The sequence below is a fragment of the Ochotona princeps genome, chromosome 11 (genome assembly GCF_030435755.1).
Source record: "Ochotona princeps isolate mOchPri1 chromosome 11, mOchPri1.hap1, whole genome shotgun sequence".
NCBI classification, from domain to species: domain Eukaryota; kingdom Metazoa; phylum Chordata; class Mammalia; order Lagomorpha; family Ochotonidae; genus Ochotona; species Ochotona princeps.
Window position 1 is genome coordinate 70,695,074 of NC_080842.1, and position 24,460 is coordinate 70,719,533.

General features: G+C 51.4%; 1 protein-coding gene across 1 annotated transcript in view; it reads right to left on the reverse strand.

Moving 5' to 3' along the window:
- Positions 1–23,380, reverse strand: part of TMEM128 (transmembrane protein 128) — a 226,321-nt gene extending 202,941 nt beyond the window's left edge. Inside the window, exon 1 of the mRNA XM_004579356.3 lies at positions 23,375–23,380. Coding sequence (XP_004579413.1) covers positions 23,375–23,380 — 6 coding nt within the window. The remainder of the gene's footprint in view (positions 1–23,374) is intronic.
- Between the last annotated feature and the right edge of the window lie 1,080 nt (positions 23,381–24,460).

The following is a 24,460-nucleotide window of genomic DNA, read 5'->3' on the forward strand; positions in this document are numbered from 1 at the left end:
TTCTGTTCCATTTTCTAGAAACTAAAACCGTTCCCCCCATTGAAGACTGTTAATTCAAAGAATAAGATTTTAAGATGCTGTTTACAAGGGATGAACAAACTGTTGTGGTAGCACAAAGAAAGCAGTGATTAACTTCATCTGTCATACTGGGAAACACAATACAGAGGAGGTGCTATGGATCTTCGAGGCTAGGGGAACCTGGTGGAGGCATCAACTGTCCAAAGGTGCCGATGTCAGGTTCTTTGCTACTGTGTCCACTGATAGAGGAAACAAATAGAGAACTGCCTGCCGTAGAGAAGGCACTCAGGAAGCACTTGTGGATGGGTGGATGGATGGATGGACAGGTGGATGGGTGGATGAATTAATCGTGCCTTATCAGGGCCTGCTGAGGAGGATCTCTGTAAGCTCATACTTTCTGGGTAGGTACACAAATGGACAGAGTGTAATTGAAGCTGTTTTATAGCCTGTTGGTGCCATCCATCCTCAGTGGCTGAAATAGTCCCAAGTGTATCCCATTACTCACTGGGCGAGAAAACAAAGCATCCTCCTGATGCTATGTGAATGCTCTAAAGGCAGTCAGATGCCTGGAAGGCACTGGGTGGGAGGCTACGGAATCTTGCTTGTACTAGACATTTGTAAACAAGCAGAATCACAATGGGGAAAGTTGCGTTTCAAGATGGTTTTGTGTTTCTCCACTCTGAGCCAACAGCCTGTGGACTGGATCATGTCCAATTGAGCGGGTTGCCTTGGCCAAATGAGAACACCATTTCCATGGAAGCATTTGAGCATGACGGTGGAGCCTGAGTGAAAAAGCCCATCCCCGTGGGCTTGGCTCAGCCAGCACAGGGTGGGAGCAAACCCCAGTTGCAGACCACCCATGGGACAGGCAGCACTGTCAAAGAGGACACACTGTGGAATCCAGCCTCTGATCAGGCTTTTCCTCCAGGATCCCTGTGGAGACCGTGGTCTTTCTTCTCCAACCTTTCACCTGCCAGAAGCTCCAGTTTGCAGATGTAGATGGCTGAGTCACAGCCTGGCTGGTAGATACAGCTATCTATCATACATTGTGCTATGACCTTCCACATCTTGGAATATTTATCCTTCATTGCAATGTGTCAGAGGGACAAGTATTATTATTGCCACTCAGAAACTGGGGCTCAGGAAAGTTGTCCCACTCAGTGTGCCCTGGGGTAAGTAGCAGAGCTGGGGCTAGGACTCACACCTGTCAAGGTTCAAACTGCTGAGTCTTTCAGGATGCTCTGCCTCCCATCAACCACTCAGAGGGAGTCAGTAATGGGGCTTCCCTAGGTCTGTGACCACGGAGGACAGAGAAGAAAGGAATGGCCACTCCTCCTCTGATACTGAGATTTTATTTTCTAGATAAGTTGCAAAATCTTTCTCCTTGGGACTTGCTAGAGACTTGAAGATTGGACTCTGTAGACTCCATGCAGCACAAGGAATTCATCCCAACCTTGTGAAGAGGGAAGGAGCTGCTCTCCAGCTTGGCTTCCACATGCAGCAGGCTGTTTCCCCAACGAGCTCTGTGCTCAAGACGACCCAATGCTGCCAAACCATGCCATGTACAAATGGACCTTGTCAGAGCCTTTCCGGGAATTTTTCACCTGCCCATTCTGGAACTTTCCATTGCCTTACAGCTGATGGTCCTTTCTTCTTCTTTTGTTAATTTTTTTTTTAAAAGATGTATTTATTTATTTGAGACACAGAGTTACCGAGTTATAGTTACAGAGACAGAAAGAGACAAAGATCTTTCATCTGTTGTTTCACTTACTAAATGGCTGCAACAGTCAGGAGCTTTGCCTGGTTCTCCCACAAAGGTAAGCACCGGCTCCCACATGCCTGGGAAAGCAGCAGAAGATGCCTTGAGTGCTTGGCTTTCTGATGGAGGCTCTGGCTCCTGGCTTCCCCCTGGCCTAGCCAGGGTTGTTAAGACCATTTCAGGAGTGAACAAACAAGCAGATGAATGATCGATCTTTCTTTCTGGTTCTTTTGAAAGAGTAATAAATAAGCAAATTTAAATAAATGTCAGTGAAAGCTATAAAGGAAATTAATGCAGGTGAAGGGACGGACTTAGGCGACTGCCCTGAGTGGGGAGCAATTGTCCAGGTCCTCCCTGATGCAACATTTGAGCAGGGTTGTTGACTGTGGGGAGGAATTCCCTGTATGGCAATCAGGGAGGGCCACACACCAAGCAGAGGGAGCAGCAAAGCCGAGGGGCAGAGGCTGGAGAGTGCAAGACACATTCCAGAAACATCCAGGAGGCCAGTGGGCAGGAGATGAGCCAGGGGGTTTGGCACTCAGGGGCAGGGTTAGGAGTTCACTCAATGGAAAAGTGACAAGGAAACACGAAGTATCCAGCAGTGCTAAAACTTGACCTTTTTTTTTTTAAGATTTTATTCATTTTTTATTACAGCCAGATATACACAGAGGAGGAGAGACAGAGAGGAAGATCTTCCATCCGATGTTTCACTCCCCAAGTGAGCCGCAACGGGCCAATGTGCGCCAATCTGAACCCGGGCACCTGGAACCTCTTCCGGGTCTCCCACGCGGGTACAGGGTCCCAATGCATTGGGCCGTCCTCAACTGCTTTCCCAGGCTACAAGCAGGGAGCTGGATGGGAAGTGGATCTGCCGGGATTAGAACCGGCGCCCTTTATGGGATCCCGGGGCTTTCAAGGCGAGGACTTTAGCTGCTAGGCCATGCCACCGGGCCCAAAACTTGATCTTACTGGTGTGTGTGTGTGTGTGTGTGCGCGCGCGTGTATGTTTAGCAATCTCAAAGTCAGGGAAAATTTGCAAGTGTAGTTCCAAACTCCCCACCCCCAGCCCTGAATTGTCTGTAAGTTGCCTGCCCTCATGCTGCTGTGACTCTTGCCGACGCACACAGCTGCCCGCAGGATCCAGATGGTCACAGTGCGCATGTCTTCTCTCTGGTCCTCAGGCCACATTCCAGTCCCGTTCCACAGCCCAGTGCCGTCCTTTGTAACAGGATCCACTGGGGAGTCGCAGGTGGCCTTTCAGCGCCCATTGCTCTCTGTCCCATCTGGACCGGTTCCTCCAGCTTTAATTTTCATGGACTTAACCCTTCTGAAGATGACAGACCAGTCTCTGGATTGTTCCACGTTGCTCTTTTTTTTCTTTTTAAAATTACAATTGTTTAACATACACATTTATGGAGTAACTGTGCCTGTTTTTAAAAATAAATTTATTTTTTATGTTGTTTACATAGTTGAGAAGGATGTATATCCATGTGGACCACTAATCACGGTAGGGAGGGCTGAGGCATGAGGGAAAGTGGATAAAACAACTGCTTCTAATTTTTGTTTTCTTCCTGTATCTGGAGGAAGGGAGGAGAGAAGGGGAGAGGGCTGCTCCCAGCAGCCCAACTGCATCAATACCCAGGAATGGGGGACAGCCTCTTGACATCCTAGGGCCCACAGTGTGGCGCATGCTCCAAGGATGCTGCCTAAGTGGTTTGGGTAGTCCTGAGATGTTGTTGATTTCGTTGCTCCAAGGTTGACAGAGTCCTTCCAAGGTCCATTAGCTGACATACTCATCCCCAGAGTCTCTACTCACCCAGATACCTGTTGTCAAAGCTTGCCCGGGAGAGTTGTCCAATTTGTTCTGCCCCTCCATGGTACGAGATGTTCTCTGTAGGCCTCAGTGATCTGTCATGTCCCCCATGTACATCTGTGTGTGCTGCCACTGCACAGACTCCAGCAACCAAGGAGGCCCAGGGTTGACGCATGCACTCCAAGTCACACCACGGATCTTGTGATTTTCCTCATGGTTGGAATTTAGAGTCCAGTGGTCCAGCTGGGGGAGTCCCCAAAGAAACCTTGCTAGAGGCAACCCCGGACCTGACTGCTGTGTGTGACAGACAACGCAGGGTCCATCAGTCTTTATACACACTGATGTTTGCAGTTGTCCAGTCAATTCTGTCCCCAGCCCCATCTCATATACAAACTGACAAATACTACCTACCCACCACACACCCAGCCCTCACACACACCAGCAGGACTTGCAGCCCAGTCAGAGCGACCCCCAGTAATTCCCACTAGGCCTGTCTCTAGCCCCGGTTCTTGCGCATGCTGGTGTGTGCAGCAGACCGGTCCAGTCTGACCCGCATCCCATCCGGCTTTCACGCATGTCAACGGTGCTACAGCCGAGCCCAGCCCAACTGACCCCACTATCCAGCCCCCACTCATGCCTGTCATCACAGGAAGATGTCATTCTGTGTTCTGGGAACATTCAAACTCTTCTCTGCTAACTACTTTGCAATTTTTAACTGGTTGTTGCCAACCACAGGTACACGTAGAACATAAGGAGTGGTCCCTGCCTGAGCTGCTCATTCCATCAGCATCTCATCCTGATTAGATGGCAGATGCACCTCTTTGGCAGGACTGAGCCTGTGGTCTCAGATGCTCAGGAATTGCATTTGTCCCATGGCTGTTGACGGGCACTTTGGAGCAAGTAGGCGGCCTGTGGCAGGCCTCTCCCTTGCCAAGTTGCAGTTTCCCCTGCCTTCCCCCTGCATCTGATCATTGTTTTAATGTCAAGTCCCTGTTACTCCTCACACTTTATTATTTCAGTTGTTTATAGGCCGGTGCTGGTTCCTGGCCTCCTGCGGTGTTCTCTGAGCTGTACTGCGTAACTCTTGTGTGCTCTGTGGAACTGTCCCAGCAATGGCGTGTGCGGTTTCCATGTTCTGCTTGTCGCTATCATTCTCTGAGCACTTGCATGCTGGGTACCAAGATGTTTGGTCCCACCCCTGCAATCCTCTCTCTCTCCCAGGGTTCCAGCTTCCTTTGAATTTAAAACAGTGAATTGAACATGGCGTGTGCTCACTGCTTTGAGGGTATCTCTACTCCAAGTAGCCATGACCAAAGGAATACAGAAAGAAACTGGTGGGAAAATGAGCTAAACATAGACTTATTTTGTCATAAAAAATTAAATTTATAAAAATGCCCATGGAAAAAGCTAGGGGTTTCAGACTTTTTTGTATCAAGATAAGTGTGTTCCCATGAGATTGTGAAGTGCTCTTGTACGTGTGTGCACACAGACCCGGGGTGAGCACACAACACCATGCACACGTGGTTCCTTCTCTAACCATCTCCGATCTGGGTATGTGAGTTCACAGCACACTCTCCGATGGCAGTCCCATCAGTAGGGCCTTTCTACAGTTCTCTCCTTCTGTCGCTGTGACTTGATTCTCCAGCGCTGGGGAAGAAAATGTTTCTTTCCTCCTCTAATAACTCAGTGTCCTGCCAGAAGCTCATGGAAAAATGCTTATTATGATATCCCTGACACGTGTGGGTTCTCTGCCTATAGGACAGATGCTCAACAATTCCCCAAGTAGCACGTTGCACCCTTGCCCTCAACTGAGAAGCCTTTATCTTCATGCACAGACATAGCTTACCTTTGAGCTGCACTTTCTGCAAGCCGTGTGAAGAGCCCATGTATTTGCCCATCTGAGCAGTCTCCTTGTGCAGGAAGTCTCCTCCGTCCCCTGTGCTAGTCCTTCCTTTCAAGTGTCAAGCCCTGGCAGCCTGGCTCAGGCTTCTCCATGCCCATCCGTCCCGGGCCCTGTGACGTCACACTCCTTGCTCTGGCTTGGTCACCAATGATGAGCTGTCTCTGTTTATGCAGAGCTGTGTTGGGTGCTCCCACCAGGCTGCCTTCCTGCACCCACACCTTGCTGCACTCCCACGCCCCCTGCTGGACTGCATGGAGGATGGCAGGATCTACCACAACCCCCCAGGGCAGCTCAGGTCCCCTGCTTTCGAAGAGGCCGCCTATTTTCAGCCGGTGGCTTTTTTTTTCAAAGGATACAATGAAATCTGAACAGAAAAATATGGAAGCCATCCATTTTTGGGTATATTCGCCGAAATTGTTACATCATGACTCGTTCTTCGCAGCCCCCCACCCCCGCCAAGTTCTGGTGTGACACTGGAGCTCCCGGGACCCCATTCCCAGAGCCCACTGGGACAGCCCTATGGGACAGCCCTACTGGGACTGCCCACTGAGACAGCTGTTGCACAAGGTGTTCCTCCTCCTTGGAATGCTTTGCCCATGTCAGCAAAGCCCTCCTCTACAAGTGCTTTCACTCTGCAGCCCCTCAACTTGCCTGCAAGTTAACCATTGTCCTCTCCGCATCCTTCTCACGCTTGGCTCGTTAAGTGATGAGACGTGAGCACTTCTCCCACTGGGCTGTGAACTCCCGGAGAGAAGTCACTCCTTCATTCAGGAACCCCTGTCATCCTAATGTGAAGGGCTAAGATTGCAAACAGAGAGAACAAGCCGCAGATCTTTCTTTCAACGAGTCTAGTGGGGGACTTGACTAAACAGCCAAGCAGTGCTCGTCCACAGAGCTGGCTCAGTGCCGGACACGGGGAAGGTGTCCAGTGAATACCTGTTAAAATGTGAGGTTAATGCTGTCAAAAGTGAGGAATGTGGTACTCCGTTCCCTGCCAGACTATTGTCTTCTGGTGACAACAATGCAAGGGGCAATAGTGGCAAGAATAGTATGACCACAACCTCCAACCACACTTAGGAAGAGCATCCTGCGTGCAGAGCGCGGGGCTACACTGCCTGTCCTTGGCACTCCCGTACAGTACTCATGACCACATTTGCAGACACGCACAGCCTGCGGCCACCCTGGTACAACCTAGCGCCTCCCAGACTACAAAGGCAGAGAGCTCACGTGTAGCAAAGCGGGCCAGCCGTCCACAGAACTGCCAGTAAGACCACCCACAAAAGCCTGACCTGACTACGTTGGCTTCAGTTTGTTGGTGGCAAATTCTGGCCAGAAGTGGGGTGAGGCTATCAGGGTCTCCTGCTTGTCCTCGGTAGAAACCTTACTGTGTCTGCTCAGCTTGATGGAGCCGCCCCGGGCCCTGCGAGGGTTACAGCAAACTATAGCTGCTATAACCTATACTGTGTGCTTGTCCTTCCCATCTGAAAGCAGACAAATTCAGATTTCTTTTAGAGTTTCTGCTGATGGTTTTGATTTCCTTGAGAAATACAGAGAAAGAGGAATCTCTCACCTGCAGGTCATCCCCCAAATGCCAGCAGCAGCTGGGACTGGGCTGAGTGGAGGCTGAGGGCCAGGACTCTCCCATGAGGGCTGAGGGACTCAGCTGCTCGAGCCAGCACTGCTGCCTCTGCCATCGGTGCACACCAGCAGGCAGCAGGAATGGAAGCGGAGCTGGGACTCGCATCAGGTACAGGACAGGAGCATTCCAAGGTGGCTTAACCCCAACCCAACAGCTCAGTTGCTAGGCAGCCTCAGGCTGACAACCGGACTCCTGGGACTCCTGGGACTCCTGTGGGTGCTCCCTCTCCCCTCCCCCAGCTGGGCCTTCCGGGGTCCTTCTCCCTTCCCCTTGGGAGCTCTCTCAGCTTGCATCTCTCCTCTAAGGGTCAGCATCTCGGACTCCTGCTCCACGACTCTGCCACCAACGCCCGAGCTGCCTCCCTTCAAACTCACTGGCTGCCAGCGTCCAGGGTGGCTCTGGGAGACCAAAAGCCGGCTGAAGGTAAAGCCAGGTGGCACTTGTGGAGTGAGGGGGAGGGGGAGTCACTAGGTGGAAGTGGGCAGGCCTGTGTTTCCAGGCAAGGGAATGGCAGAGCAGGCATGAACACGGGCCACTGCTGAGGGGAGGAGGGTGAAGAAGATGCTGGGCGCATGCCTGGGCCTTGCTGCTTTCCTCCAACACAACAGATGCACACGTGCTTGTGGGCCACACGTGCACGCACAAAGCACAGCCTGTACCCATGCATGTAGCCACGCACACACAGTACATGCAGACATGTGTACACACGTATGCACACACATGCACACAGAGACATACATCCACAGAGTGCACACAGACACACACCCACCCTGGCTTCCCTGATGAAACAGACCCAACCCAGCCAGGCCCAGACAAATGTTTGCGTGGTGACTTCACTCCGGGTCAGCGGCAGGGATTCCTTTGGTCTCAGAAATAACCAAGGCGGAGTCGGGATGGGGGCAGGGTAAGGGAGTGAGGGGAGTTTGGGAGGGGCGGGGGCTGGAAGTGCGGAGGATCAGGTATTTTTTTAATTTTAATTTTTGATGATGTTTACAAAGATGGATCAGGGTGGGAAGGATCCAGGGTTAGGGGAAAGTGGCTCAAGTGTTTAATTTCTAAAACAAACAAAAAAGCAAAGTCGGCTTTGGCCTGATTGGGGAAAGTACCAGCTGCCAGTGTCGGTTCGGCGTCCTGGGCGCGGCGGAGACTGAACCGCCACGGCGCCCACTCTGCGGCCGGCCCTGCCCGGCCCTGTCCGGCCCTCCGTGGAGAGGGCCGCTGGCGCACTCTTGGAAGTGCGGCCGCGCCTACCGAGGGGCTGGCAGGGCGGTGGGATCGAGTGTCCGCGCCGTGCCAGACGGGTGCGGGCGTCCTGGGCGGCGCGCGCACGGCGAGGAGCCCCGGTGGCCTGGCCAGTCCCCCCCACCCCCGCGCCCTCGTTCCGCCTCTGCAGCTGCAAGTCCCGCAGAGCCTTCCCGCGGGCAGGAAGTGCAGCCCTGGCAGGTGCTACGCCTGGCCGGAGCGCGATTTTGTCGCCAACGTGGTCACCGAGCTGCTTAGGAGCCAGTGCCAGGCCCCAGAGCGCTGGCTAGGGGACACAATTTGGGGGAGAGCTGGCAAGCCCTTCCAAGCAGCCCACCTCTCAGGAAACTTGGAAGTTCAAGCCTATAAGCGGCTTGTTATTACAATATATCTGACCGGACTTTAAAAACAATGATTAAAAAAAAAAAAAAATTCTGCTTGGCAACCAGGCCCTGACTTAGCAAGGCTGTGATTTCTGTGCGATTTTGGGGTGAGCTGGGGCATTCTTGCAAAGTGAGAAAACATAAATAATTTTCACCCCTTAATGAGATTTTTTTGTAGGCATAATTGATTAAGACGGTTCATGATGTTGACGCGGCGCTACCTTCGGTAGACATTTAATCAAGCACGTAGGAGATTTTTACCTTGTCGTTTGCTTTTTCTCCTGGTTGGGCCAAAAACCACTTTCCCAGCTCGCGCCCGTTTGTGCTGGTGACTGGGGAGTCCAGGGCACTGGGCCTTGAGGACTCAGCGGGGCCAGCGGCGCGCCCACACCGGAGCGGGGCTGCTGCAGTGTGGTTTTAAGTGAATAGAGCCGGTTGAAGTGCATCACCACTGAGCTGTGAGCAGCCTTCTGGGACCACAGGGCTGTGACCCTGTGTCAATCAGATGTGAGAGGAAGAGGATTGAGACACAAAGTGTCCCCCAAAAGGGTGCAGGGAGAGTCCTGGATGTGCCTCAGTCAGCTCCATACGCTGTCACAAAGTAATACCGGGTGGGAGTTGAGGCTTAGGTGACAGGCAGCTGCACAGACTGGGAAGCCCCCATCAAGGGTGTGTCTCACGAAGGGCTCCTGTGGAGAGGGACTTCCTCTCAAGACATTGAGGTCACAGAACAGCACCCCCTGCCCCAGACTGGCTAGAGGTGTTGCTGTACAACTGCAAACCTGGCACAGGCTGCCACGGACCTCAGGATGGAGGAGAGCAGGTGCTCATTGCAAAGCGCTGGGCAGTTACTGCTTCATTCCTGGGCCCCGTGAAGAGCTGTGGTGAAGGTTCTTACAGAGTGAGTGGTGCAGGTTCAAGATCAAGTCCAGGTTCCTGGCTGGCCAGCCACTGCTGGTGACCTTCCTTGGTTGGTCAAGGATTCCGTGCTCTTCAGGGGGTTTATGATGGCCAAGTGGGCTCCCGTGGGTCTGGGGATATAATGGGAGTGCTGGCTACCTCCTGCCCAAACCTGAGATGCCTTACACAAAGCCCTGGGGACAATGCTGGCCAGTCGTCATCTCCTAGAGGAGTATATGACTCCTTGCATGCGGTAATTGGGGTCTGGAGCCAGCTGTAGCTCTCCATCAATCCAGTGAACTCCTGGTGAAGGACAGGTGGTCACCCCTTGGCCTAAGGGATACAGATGGGAAGCCTGGATTCTAATAGATGTTTCTAAGAGCGATTGCTTGGGAGACTGCTTGTTGTTTTCAATTCTAGTTTCTCTCTCATCCTCCCCTTTCCCTGTGTCTTGTGGCAGGGAGACCCCGTGCACCATGCATGATTTTGACGGTGGGTGCTTTGTGCACAGCTGTGGCAGCGATGAGAGGGCTGCCCTGCTCCCATGCGGCTCCCCTCCAGCGTTTCCTGGAAGAGGGTGTGAGTGTAAGTCAGGTGGACCTCCTTCTTACCTGACCCCAAACGACAGGCTGACCGAGGCCACCAAGGGACACGGGTGGCAGCAGCACAGTTTTCTGGATACAAGTCAGAGAACTTTCCTCCTTCGTTAGGAAGTTGATAGCCCTTCAGTTCAGCCTGTGTTCTTTCTGAACACAGAACATGAGCTGCACCATCTTAACCAATTGCACAGCACACAACACACTCACGTACTGCAGGCCTAGTGCTGTTCAGAAATTCCTAGAATATACTCATCTTGTTGGACTCAAACTCATTGCCTGCTGATCTCTAACATTCCATTTCTCCTTGCCTGCAACTATTTTGTTTGCTAAGATTATTTCCCTTCAAATTCCCTCTTTTATGTTTAATGGTGATAAAATAATCCTTCACAGGAGCCACACCTTCATCAAAGTACCTTACAAGGTACTTTGGCCAAGCTCCAGAACTCTGTCTTGCAAAAGGAAGCCTGAGTGCATTCAAAACCAACTGTTTCCCCTCCCCTGAGCCTCTGGCAATCAAGGCATGCTTTCTGCACGCAAGTTCCTCAACCAGGTTTAACCAAAGGTAGCTGTGTGGGTGCCCAGGCGCAAGACCCACCAGCTTTGTGATGCAGAGGGTCTGCCCTCCCTGCGTCACTCTTCCCTCCGCAGGAAATCTGAACTGGGAGGATCCTGACAAAATCCAGTGGGCTTCCAGAGGTCTGGGTGAGGGTGGAGGGGGTGCACCCAAGAAGTTCCCAGGTGATGCAGCCACACCTGCTGAGTCGCAGACCCATTTTGCATTGGCAGGATGAATAGGACTTCAGAGGTCACTTCCGGCTCTGCAGGGCCGGGTGTCAGGAGAGTGACAGAAGCTGCCCAGGTCTGTCTGGGTGTGTTAAGCAGATGGAGCAGGTGAGACATCCCAGAGGGCTCTTGGGATCTTGGGCGCTGCCTTTCACTGTCCACAGCAGCTGTCGCACCCTGCCAACCCCTGCAGGCACCCTGAAGGGAGAGGGGGACCTGCTGGGGAATCCATTCAGTTGCAGCCCCTGGCCTGCATGCCTGCAGACAAAGGTCCCAGAGCCTTTGTTGCCAGCAGTCCTTTGATTTTCTTAGCTTCCTTTTCTGGATGCCTGCTCTGTGACCCCTTCCTCCTTCGAGTCCTTATGCACCCCCCCCCCACATTTGAAGTTCTCCTCTCCCTCCATGCATGATGTTAGGGGAGAAGTTCAGTGACCCCACCTCTGGATTTCTCACTTTGGATCCCTCCTCTCTGACCAAGTGGATCGCAGCAACAGATGTTGAAGTTTCACTTCAGTAACAGATGTTGAAGACATTTCAGGGGTGCCCGGGGGCGAATCACTTCTTCCTCTGCAATTCTCCTTGAGGTGGTCTCCACAGAGGATGTACACAGTCTAGGGTCCTACACAGAGGCTCTTCAACATCGCCACGACCTAGGAGAGTGGGAACAAGAATTCTCCCCATTTTGCGCATGAGAAAACTGAGGGCTTCGGGTGTCTATCTGCCCAAGGTCACCCAGCTGGTGTGTGATGGGTTCAGGACGTCCCTGGACCTTGGCTAACAGGCATCAAATGGCAGTGCAGGTACCTGCACAGGTGTCAGAAAGAACAGACATTTCATGCTCTTTTGTCCAGTTTTCTCCAGTGAGAACATCTTGCAAAGCCATTTGAGGTGTCTTCTCCGACTCATGGAAAATGAGTATTAAGAAAAACTTATGCTTGCCAAGTTTTTTGTAGCAAAATAAAATTTTCATTTTTTTCCATGAACTTTCCTTTATCTCTAAGAGGCAGGCACACACACACACACAGAGCGGTGAGGTCGGGGAGGAAGAGAGAGAGAAAGAGAAAGGGAGAGGAGAGAGCTAGTCTTCACTGAGTCGCTGTTCAGATGTTGGCCACAGCCAGGGCTGGCCGGGCCAAAGCCACGAGTGGGCAATTCGGTCCAACTCTCCTACCCAGGTGACAAGGACTCAGCTACTTGGCTCAGCACCTGCTGCCTCCGTATCCTTCGCATTAATGGAAAGATGGACTCGAGAGCCAGAGCTAGTACTCACACCCAAGAACTCCACTACAGGACCCAGGCATCTTAGCTGGCATCTCTGCCATAGTCCCAAATGCCCACCCCTCTGTGTACTTTTTGAAGTTTGTTTGTAGAACAGTGACAAGCAGAATATTAACACGATGGACTCCATCAGCGTCACCAGATTTCCTCACGTTTACTTGTATGTGGGCATGTGTATGCAAGTGTGCATGTATTTAATTCCATGCAATTTTTGAAGAGAAGATCTTCTATTTGAAAGCTCGAGATGAGACACAGGAGTCTGCCTTAAATGGCTTCAATGGCCAGGCCTGAGCCAAGCTGAAACCAAGAGCCAGGAGCTCCCTTCAGATCTCTCACATGGCTGGCAGGTGCCAAGTCTTGGAGGCATCTTCCCGTTGTCCACCCAGACACATGAGTAGCGAGCTGGATTGGAAGTAAAGCAGCCAGGACTGAAACTGCCACTCAGCTATGGGATGGTGGACAAATGGTGGCTCACCCATGGCACTACGTGGCATGAGCGGGTGGACATCAACCCCAGTGGAGAAGCGGAAGAGTTGCCTCCCTGCTAGACCCGTTCTTGCACCTGCTGACTACTCTGACCCGACCCTCATCTCCACCTCTGTTCTACATCATGAAGCTAGTGTCCTTCCAAGAACAGGCCGACACTGCAGGTGCCCAGAGCTGCAGGCCACGAGCGCTGGCTCCTCTTGCTTTGGGCAAGTGCCTGGAGACTCACTGCGAGTGCCCATCGTCTACTCTTTTCTTTGCTGAGCAGCAGCCCCAGGCTGGATGCACCCCCGTGGAGTGGCCACATGCCCACTGCTGGACACCTGGGTCTTTGGCTTCTAACTCTTGATGGTCACTTGCAGGCATTTGTGTGAGCGAAGTTGCCCTTTTTCAGAGACAAATGCTGGAGACACTGTTGACAGATGTCTGTCTATGCCCAGTTCATAAAACTCCGCTTCTCTTTTGTCTTCAGTAGACTCAGCTGGGGGTTGGGGGCGTTGTAGCGCAGTGGGTTAGAGCACCACTTGCCACATCAGTGTCTCATACGGGTGCTAATTCAAGGCCTAATTGTTTTGCTTCCAATCCAGCTCCCTGTTAATGCATGTGAGAAGGACACAGCAGATTGTCCAAGTGCTTGGCTCTCTGCCCCCCACGTGGAGACTCAGATGGAGTTCCTGGCTCCTGGCTTGGGCCTGTCCAGCCTAGCCACAGTGGTCATCTGGGAGTGCACCAGTGGACGCTCTCTCTCAAAGTTTTCCCTTTGAGCTCTGGGATCATCTGGAGTGAATGTCTGTTTATAGTGTGAAGCAGAAGCTAAAGTTTGCTTGTTCTGTTAGAGCTTTTCAATCATTCCAGACTGGGATTGACCCACACCCATCCTGGACAGGCTCTCCCACTCTTGGCTCCCCTTGCTTTAGATCAAGTTCCCCAACATGGATGCGTCTACTCTTGGTTTCTGTTCTCGCCGACAGATTTTGATTGCAGTCGTGTTCTGAAATGGCTTGCCCTCCACTGACAGGCAGGTGTGCTTCCCAAGCTTGTCTTCCATTGTTACTTGAGGGATGTGTTTCCACAGGTGTCTGAAAACTTGTTGATTTTCCCAAAAGAAGTGTAGTTTTTAATCTGGAGCCTAAGGCCAGCCAGCATTTCCCATGTCCGACTCGTTCCTTGGAAGAAGTCTCACAGGCTGTGCAGTCCACACAGTGGGTCACGACTCTCCCAGGCTGGGCTCCCAGAGCAGCCCTGGGCCCTACGTGCACCAACGGGTGTGGCGTTGTCAGCTACAACCGGCCTTCAGGGCCTGCTGGTGAGGTGGATCGGCCTCAGGTTGCTGGCTCCCAATTTAGAGAGCGGGTCTCTAGCTATCCTGTCCCAGTTCACCGAGGCCCTTGCACGGCTGCATCCTGGGTGTCCTATTTGCATGATCTTTCAGCTCAAGATAGTTTCTGATTTCTCCTGTGGTTTCTGTTTTTGTTTTTTTTTAAAACTCATGAATTATTTAGGTTAGATCTTAGTCTCTAAACATTTGGGGATTTCCTTGTTATGTTGTTATTTATTTCTGGCTTAATTTCACTGTGGGCAAAGGATATGTCTGTCTGATAATCCTTTCCAATTTGTTGAGACTTGCTCTACGGCACCGTGTGCGGTTTCCTTTTGTAAACACTCCGTGTGTTCTGGAAGAGACTATGTGCCCTGGTTGCTTACAGTCCTCTGCATTTTTGTTGGCTCAAGTTTGCTCATCCCATGCAAATCTTCAATGGCTTTGCTAAATGTCCCTCTGGTTTTTCTTCCAATGACTCAGAGAGATGGTAAAAATCAGCACTTTAGGGGCAGGTGTTGCAGTTAAGGCATCCCTGGGCAGGGCCGGGCGGAGCAGCCTTCCTGTAGCACAGGGCACCTGGGTCTGAGTCCCAGCTCTGTCCCACAGTGCAGCCGCCCGGCAAGGCACACCACACCCAGGAAGGAGCCGTGATGGCTCACGCCCTTGAGTCTCTGCCAGCCACATGGGAGACCTGCGGGGGTGCCAGCTTTTCGCTGTGCTGGGCCCTTGGAAGAGTGAACTAGTAGAAAAGTCTCTCCCTTTCTCTCCCTCATTTTTGCCTTTGAGATACCAATATAAATGCCTGAACATTTTTAGCAAATTACTTAGATCTAATCATAGATTCATTTATCCTTTTCTTTTGTTTTGTTTCTAATTTTAAAGGTTTTTTTTTATTGTTGTTTATTTGAAAGACAGAGTTACAGAAAAAAAATGGAGAGGCAGAAAGAGAGTTCTTCCATCTGGAGGTTCACTCCCCAGCTGGCTGCAATGGCCAGGGCTGGGCCAGGACAAAGCCAGGCGCCAGGAACCCGCCCAGGTCTCCCACGCGGTAGCAGGGGCTCAAGCACTTGGCCCATCTGCTGCTTTTTCCAGGCGCATTGGCAGGGAGGTGGATTGGAAGTGGTGCAGCCAGAGTACGAACCAGCGGCCAAATGGGATCCTGATTCTGCAAGTGGCAGCTTTGTTTGCTATACCACAATGCTGGGTCCCCGGGGTTTTGGTTTTTTGTTGTTGTTGTTGTTGTTGTTTTTTTAAGCTATGTTTTTTGCTGCATACAATTGTTTTTAGGTGTTTTTTTTTTAAAAGATTTATTTATTTATATTGGAAAGGCATATCAGATTTATGGAGAGAAGGAGAGACAGAGAAAAAGATCTTCCATCCTCTGGTTCACTCCCCAGGTGACTGCACCAGCCAGAGCTGTGCTGATCCAAAGCCAGGAGCCAGGAGCTAAGAGCTTCGTCCGGGTCTCCCACATGGATACAGAGACACAAGCACTTAGGCCGTCCTCCGCTGCTTTTCCAGACCATAAGTAGGGAGCTAGATGGGAAATGAAGGCCTTGGGACACGAATGACACCCATATAGGCTGCCAGTGCTTCAAGGTGGAAGATTAGCCGATTGAGCCATTGTGCTGAGCCCTGCATGCAAATTTTTTTGAATGTATGTTATCTTGTTAAATGACTTCAATATGATACACTATCTGTAGTTATAAGCCTTGCTTTAAAGAACCATTGTGTTTATGTTTTCTACATATTTTCATAAGTATCCACTGCAATCATCATTACAAGTTCACATATCATTACATCAGTTTCCCCGTCCTTTTCATTTCTGTTTTTTTCAGAGGCCTCATATTCAAGGTCTACATTTCTTATCCTCGCAAGGTGGTTGAGTTTTGCTTTCTTAGGTGTCTCGCCATGTTTGGATCAGTGTTTGAACTTAGCAGTGCCCTGGCCGGGCTAGGAAACCAAACCCTCAGCCTTGTCTTGCCGCCTCCGCTCTGCCACACGGCTCTCCATTCCTCAGACAGGACAAGGACCGGTCCCGCGTTATGTCCAGTGGTCTTCATCTATTTCTTTTTTTTTTTAAAAAAAAGATTTATTCACTTTATTACAGTCAGATACACATAGAGGAGGAGAGACAGAGGAAGATCTTCCGTCTGATAATTCACTCCCCAAGTGAGCCGCAACGGGCCGGTGCGCGCCGATCCGATGCTGGGAACCAGGAACCTCTTCTGGGTCTCCCACGCAGGTGCAGGGTCCCAATGCATTGGGCCATCCTCTACTGCTTTCCCAGGCCACAAGCAGGGAGCTGGATGGGAAGTGGAGCTGCCGGGATTAGAACCGGCGACCACATGGGATCCCGGGGCTTTCAAGGCGAGGGCTTTAGCCGCTAGGCCATGCCGCCGGGCCCTCTTCATCTATTTCTTATGCTGTGTGGCCTTGTGTTTTAGTCCTCTGGTAGGTGGCTCCTTTTGTTTTAGAATGGCCTGCATGGCCATCTCTTTGGGTCCACCAACCTCTGAGGACGGCCAAGCCTCTTGTATAAGAAATTCTGGTATTTACATACAACCCATGCAATTCTCCCTTATACTATATTATTGGTTGATTTATTTGGGAATCAAAAAGAAAAATATATCTCCCATCTAATGATTCTTTAAAAAATATGCTTGTGTTCAGTGTAATTCTTTTTTTTTTAGATTTATTTATTTTTATTGCAAAGTCAGATATACAGAGAGGAGGAGAGAGAGAAGAGCTTCTGTCTGATGATTCACTCCCCAAGTGGCCACAATGGCCGGTGTGGCGCCATTCTGAAGACAGGAGCCAGGAACCTCCTCCAGGTCTCCCACGTGGGTGCAGGGTCCCAAGGCTTTGGGCTGTCCTCAATTGCCTTCCCAGGCTGCAAGCAGGGAGCTGGATGGGAAGCGGAGCTGTCAGGACTAGAACCGGTGCCCATAGGGGACCCCAGTGCGTTTAAGGCGAGGACTTTAACGGCTAGGCCACCGTGCCAGGTCCCAATGTTCAGTGTAATTCTAATTGGCTGCCATAAGATAACATTGCATGACACGTTTCTCATAATTTCAATTAAGATGTCTGTTGTCGGCCCAGCAGCCTGTGGAAGATAAAGTATCTTTTTAAGAGGATTCCTTTTGCCTTCATGCCCCACTCATGTGACTGGATTTCCACAGCAGTCTGCCTCCACATTTTTACCTGAGGTGCTAACAGCTGTGCCATCCCATCCCTGCTTCTTTCTGTGTAAGCCACGGCTGGGCATTCTCCAGGAGCTTTCAGGGAACTCGAACATTTAGGGCAGAACCAATGTGTCACCATTTCTTGTCAAATTGTCACTTGAAATTAGGCCTCAATGCTCTGTCTTCCTCGCTTCTATCCATGGGCTCCATGAGCATGTCATCAAATACTTGTGATCTGGTCCCATATGTGTTTAATTTTTTATATTTTCATCTGTTCTTTGGGGTTTGGTTTGAATATTTTTATAACCTTACTTTCCGGTTCATTGGTTCCCTGTTTTGATTCTAAACCAGCACATGCAGTTTTGCTTTCAATGACTGATTTTTCAATGTTAGGATTTCCCATGGATTGTTTTTAAGTAAATGCCAGTTTTGGGTGAATTTTTAGAGATTTATTTATTTTTATTGGAAAGTCATATACAGAGAGGAGGAGAGACAGAGAGGAAGATCTTCCATCTGCTGATTACTCCCCAAGTGGCTGCAGTGGCTGGAACTCAGCCAATCCGAAGGCAGGAGCCTCTTCCGGATCTCCCACATGGATGCAGGGTCCCATGGCTCTGGGCCATCCTTGACTGCTTTCCCAGGCCACAAACGGGGAGCTGGGTGGGAAATAAAGCAGCTGGGACAGGAACCGGCATTCATGTGGGATCCTGGCACATGGAAGGTCAGGCCTTCAGCAGTTAGGTTACTGCACCAGGCCCTTGGTGATTTTTTTTTAAAATACCATTTCCTCTATTTGGAGAGCTCATGAATCATAGTCTATGTCTAAGAATCCCAAGAAAAGATTCCTTGGCAGTCTTTTTGTTTGTTTGCTTTAATTATTTGAAAAGGAGAGACCAAAGAGGTAGTAAGGAGAGAGAGAGATAGCCTTCTGCCCACTGGTTCATTCTCCAGTTTCCTGCAACAATCAGGGCTTCTTCCAGGTGGAAGCCAGGACTGAGCAACTCTAGCTGGGTCTCCAGTGTGGGTGTCGGAAACCTAAGACCGTGGGCCAAAGCTCGGTGCCTTTTCAGTCACATCGACAGAGAGCTGGAGGGAAAGTGCAGGCCGGCTGGGACTTGAACTGGGCACTCTGCTGTGGGCCAGGGGCATCCTGCAGCTGCTGATACTGCCACACCGCAAGACCTGCCCTACATGTGTGCTTACTCGTGGCTGTTTTAGGGTTTCCACTCACAGCCTCACCCTTGATTTTCTAGGAGTTCTAACCTTTGTTTCCCCAACTCCCCAACATTCTGAATTCTCTGCCTAACTGCAAGCTTCTTCACAGCTGCTTTCGAGAGGGATTTTCTGGATCTTTCCCCCGTGGTTACATCATTTAGGGTTTGGTATGTTTCTCTGTGGCTTCCCATGAGCCATGGCTGCTGCTCCTTAAAGCCGAGCTCCAATGCTTCCCATCTGAACCCAGAGAAGGGCCTGCGCCACAGCCACACCATGCTGGCACCTGATCCCACCTGCCAGTTTCCAGGACTATGGCACGCCTGTGTCTGCTGTTTGGGTTCCACCCTACGCGTAGGCTCTGACACAGCAGCTCACTGTCAATGATGAAAACTGACATTGGCATTGAGGTGTGGGAGTGCCCCTGGAGCAAGCTCCTGAAAAACATGGAGCTGTTCATGGGTGAAGGCCGGGAGAGGTTTGAGGCACATTGTGGAGCTTCTGAGTGAGGCAGTTGGCTGTTTAGAGGAGGAACTTTCTTGACAATCTGTGGCAGGAATGGTCTGCTTCCTCCCTGTGGCTCTAGGTCAGATGTGTGCCTAGGGAAGTGACTTGAAGATGGAATTACCAAGCAGAAAGGAAATGGAATGTGAAGAACTGGAGGATCCTTGGACTGACCCTATCGCAGAGAGAGAGAGAGAGAGAGAGAGAGAGAGAGAGAGAGAGAGAGAGGAGAGAAGTGTGTTTATAAAAAGCAGAGTGCAGTTTTGTGAACATTTGATAAAGAAGATAAGCAGGGAGGGCCAGCACGATAGCTCAATTGGCTAGTCCTCCACCTCCAAGCGTCCAGCATCCCATGTGGATGTCAGTTCACATGCTGGCTACTCTGTTGCCCATCCAGCTTCCTGCTTACGGCCTGGAAAAGCAGTGCAAGAAGGTCCAAGTTTTTGGGACCCTGCACTCCCACGGGAGACCCAGACTGAGCTCCTGGCTCCTGGCTTTGGATCATCTCATCTCCAACCATTGCAGTCATTTGGGAAGTGAACCAACAGGTGGAAGATCTTTTTCTCTGTTTCTCCTCTCTATAAATTTGCCTTTCCAATGAGAGTAAGTAAACCTTAAAAAAAAAAGGAAAGTGTAGGGGCGGGGGAGGGGAAGGTGTGAGCCAGGCAGCAGTAGGGAAGCTGTCAGGTCTGAAGCAAACAAGGTGGGGTGAGCAGAGGGATGAAGCTCTTGCTCCGACTTTGGCTTGGCCCAGCCCCAGCTGTCGGAGCTACTGCTGGGGAGTGAACCAGCCAGAAGCCAGCGAAGAACTGCCCGTCTGCAAGCAGAAGAGGGCCATGCCGGAATGGGTCCTGCTGGAACCCTGAGCTCAGGTTTCTAGAAGTGAGAGAAACGAGCGTGTGTGAAGTCCCTGAAGTTCACAGAAGCTGGCCGCAGCTGCCCACACACGCTGACGGGCTTGCTCTGCCCTTCCTGTCCTGGGCCGCTGCCTCCAGCTTGGCCTCCATGAGCTACGCGGACAAACAGACCCTCTGAGCCCACCCAAGGCTGGGCCAGGCACGCCACCTCGTTGTGTGTGGATGCTGCTGTCCCAGGGCGTGGGGCTGGCAGAGGCCTGGCATCTGGTCAGGCCTCGGCTGTTTCAGTCCCTGCTGGAAGGCGAGAGGGTGGCAGACGGACTGGCAGCCTGGTCATCTGTCATGTCTCCCGAGGCCCACCCCTCGTCCCACACTGCTGCCCTGGGTAGCTGTCTCCAGCACACACTTTTGAGAGGACCCATTCAAAACCCCCTCAGCCTAAAGACACACAGACAAGCCCAGCCTGTCTGGGTAGCAATTAATGCTTTGAAAACACTTGGAACAACAGCACCAAAAACCTATGGGAGGTAGTATTGTGATGTGGAGGGTTCAGCCACATCCAATGCCAGCATCCCAGAGTCGCACCTGTTCAGGTCCTGGCTGCTCTCTTTCTGATCCAGCTTCCTTCCTGCTAGTGTGCCTAGGAAGGCAGCAGGAAGTGGTTCAAATCCTTGCACTCCTGCCACCAGACCAGGCTCTTGGGTTTGGCCTGGCCCAGTCACAGCTCTTGCAGTAATCTGGCCAGTGAACTGGTGGATAGACGGTCTCTCTAAATCCTCCTTTCAAGTAAATAAACCTTTTTAAAAGATTCTGTCAGCCGTGGGAGTTGTTCTCAGTGGGAAGTTTCATCTGACACCAGCCATTCCTCTAGCCAGAAGTCTGTGTTGCTTCCCAGAGGACTTGGGGATGGACATTTTCTAACTTGGGGTGCGTTCACTTCCCTGATCAACAGGGAGGAGCTCGTGGCTTTCCTGGAAAGTTAATGAGACAAGCATTCCTTGATTTTTCTTGTTTGACACTTGCTCTGGTTGGTCTGAACAGACTCACGTTTGGGAGCAAATGGGGAGAGTCCTCTGCCCCATGCACCTTGCCTGAGATGGGCTGGGAGAGCGTTAAGACTGACAGGAGGGGCAGGCCCCGGACCAGCAGATGGCGTGACTGCCCTGGGAGGTCTCTGTGATGGCTCGCAGAGTGAAACCCCTGCCACCCACGTGGGCGACTCAGATTGGGTCTGGGGTCCTGCTGCAGCTTGCTCTGCTCTTGGCTGCGCCAGACACCTGGAGGGGGAGCCAGTAGATGGAGGATCTCTGTGTTTCTGGCTCTCTACCGTTACTTTTCCATAATCAGTCAATCAGAAGCAGCTTTAAAGCCAGGAGGAACCTCATGGCAGAGCGGCAGCCCGGGCATCCTCTTGACTGTATCCTGCTGTGGGTAGGGGAGGCCTCTGACATGCCATCTGCACATGCATTGTTGTCACCCTCCTGGAGACAGCAAGCACCGTCAGTGACCTGATGGGGCAGCTGAGGCAGCCCAGGGAGAACATGACAGAGGGGCCTCTCCTGGCTGCCCACCGTGCATGGTGGGGAACAAGCCCACTGGTCCCTCTGGCCCACAGGATCAGGGCTCCCTCCTACCACCTCACTTAACCCTCACTGCCTTCTTCAAGGTCCAATCTCAAAATACATTATGTTCTCAGCGACCAGGGCTTGGGACTTCGGGATAACCACAGCAGAATTACTGTTCAAGACCCTGGGCTGAAATGAGGGGACGTTTTCCTGTCTTCTTGTTACACAATAGGTGCTCGGGGAGTGTCTCACGGATCCCAGGATGCCTGGGCTCTCCAACTGGAGTGTCAGCACAATATTCAGTTATCCTCCAGCTCATGGAGGCCAAGCTGGAGGCAACGGCCCAGGACAGGAGGGGCAGAGCAAGCCCGTCAGAGTGTGTGGGCATATCCAAGAGAGAGTTACCCACCGCGCTCTTGGCCCCCTCTCCAGGGTGGGCCTGCTTTAGCCCTTGCTGAACCCATGAGTCAGGAAGGGGGAGGTCAGCCCTGACTCATTTCCTCTTACAGGATCTGTTTGTGTAAATCTCTGTGCCAGGCCCGCTGGTTCTGATCCCGGCAGCTCCACTTCCTCTCTATCTCTCCTCCTCTCAGTATATCTGACTTTGTAATGAAAATAAAATAAATCTTTAAAAAAAAAAATCTCTGTGCCAGGCCAAGGATGAGAAACCTAAGCCACGTGTGTGTGGGGAACTCACAGTGTCTTAAACCTGAGTGGGTTACGGTCACGGGAAACTCATGGCGTCTAAAGCCCTGAGTGGGTCATGGTCAAGGGGAACTCACGGTGTCTAAAGCCCTGAGTGGGTCATGGTCACGGGAAACTCATGGCGTCTAAAGCCCTGAGTGGGTCATGGTCAAGGGGAACTCACGGTGTCTAAAGCCCTGAGTGGGTCATGGTCAAGGGGAACTCACGGTGTCTAAAGCCCTGAGTGGGTCATGGTCACGGGGAGCTCGGTGTCTAAAGGCCTGAGTGGGTCATGCACTGAAGAGGTCTGACCTGCTTGGTGTACCCACTTTGTGTGTGTATGCACGTGTTGGTGTACACACGTGTGCTTGGTTTACCCACTTTGTGTGTGTATGCACGTGTTGGTGTACACACGTGTGCTTGGTGTACCCACTTTGTGTGTGTATGCACGTGTTGGTGTATACACGTGTGCTTGGTGTACCCACTTTGTGTGTGTATGCACGTGTTGGTGTACACACGTGTGCTTAACAAGTTAAAAGCACTGGATGGAATGTCAGACACTATCCACAGATTTTCAGCCTCAAATCCCAAGGAAGGGGAAGGCCAATCAGCTCATCTTATCAACTCTGAGTTATAATTCAGAATAAAAATGAGAGCGAAATGATTCTTCAGATGTGATATATTTAGGGGCCGTCTTATGATGCAGCGGATTAAGTTGCCCTTGCAACACCGGCCTCCCATGTGAACTCTGGCTTGAGTCCCAACGGTTCCACTTCTGGAACCTGCTAACGTGCCTGGGAAGGCAACAGGAGATGGCTCACGTTCCTGGGCCCCTGGCGCCCACACAGGAGGCTCAGATGAAGTGCCTAACTTTGGCCTGGCCCACCTTGGGCTGCTGCTGCCATTTGGGGATCAATCACAGAATGGGACACATCTCATACTCTCTGTTTCAAGTAAGAAAATAGACATTGTAAAAATGTGTTTCTATTTTGAGGCTTGTTTCCAATAGCACATGGGAAGTAGCAGATCTCTCACTGATGCTGATGTTGCCAAAAAGGCTTCCAGAATCTTCCAGGTCTGGGGCCAAGACATCATTTCTCTGCTTGCCCATCCCAGCTGGCTGGCAGCTGGAAGGCCGCTGTCCTCTTGGAGCTGTGGGTTCCTCATGCTGTGGTGGGGTTCACTTGTACAACCACCTGCTCCCCTTAGCATCACAGTCTCCGTCTTCACTGTGGTTCTGGGTGTCCATCTTGTGGGAAAGGAAGTGGGTGCATAAAGACGCTTCACCCTGGACATAAAGCTGGACGCCTCCACCTCTCCTTGAGCTCCGTGGGTGGGGCCATGGACATCTGTGTCCCCAAAGGACGAGGGATTATAGAGCTGACGCAGGAGGCAGTAGAGGCGGATGCAGGCCCAGTTTCGTAAAGCAGGATGCAGGCACCTGGCGCTGCTCCAGCCTGGAGGACAGGCTGACCCCAGAGATAGCCTTGCCCCCTCCCAGCCTGGCGGTGGAATTGTGCCACCCACTTGTTCCCCTTCCCACAAGCTGCTACCCCAAGGAGCTTCGGAGTTCTTTTCCTTCATCTCATTGTGTCTCTCAAATTTTGCAGGTTCTCTGTGTTTTTTATAAACAAGAACTATTTTTATTGGAAAGGCAGTTGCAGAGAGAAGGACACAGAGAGGGAGAGTGATCATCCATCTGCTGCTTCATTCTCCAAATGGCCACAATGATCAGAGCTGGGCCAATCAGAAGCCAGGAGCCAGAAGCCTCTGCTGGGTCTCCCACATGGCTGCAGGGATCCAAGGACTTCAGCTGTCCTCTCCTGCCTTCCCAGGTGCATTAGCAGGGAGTTGGATCAGAAGTGGAGCCGCTGGGACTTGAACCGGCATCCATATGGGATGTCAGCACTTTAGGTACAGTCTTGGTCTGATATACCGCGGCACTGTTCCCTGCTGATCTGTGGAAATTGGGACCCACCCTCGCCCCATGTCCCTGGAGACTCCTGGTTTTCCGGGTATCTCCTGTCTACCAATGAAACAGACATGCCAGCCCATTTCTGTTTTTGTCATGAGTCTTCATTTTGTTACTAGGCTCCGTTCCAGCAAAGGACTTAGGAAGGCTGAAGAAAAAAAAACTTTTCTTTCCCTATAGAATCTTAGCAGTAGCCACCCTAGGGAGTTGCTATGGCGATCAAATAAACTAGAGCCAGGCTCTTTATGACGTCCATAAAGACGGTGTCTGGCCCGCAGTAGCGCTGTCGCCGTTCCTATCATCCGTCAAATCTGTCCTTTCTAAACAAGGTGACTCCCTTTGGCTATAAGCCACCAA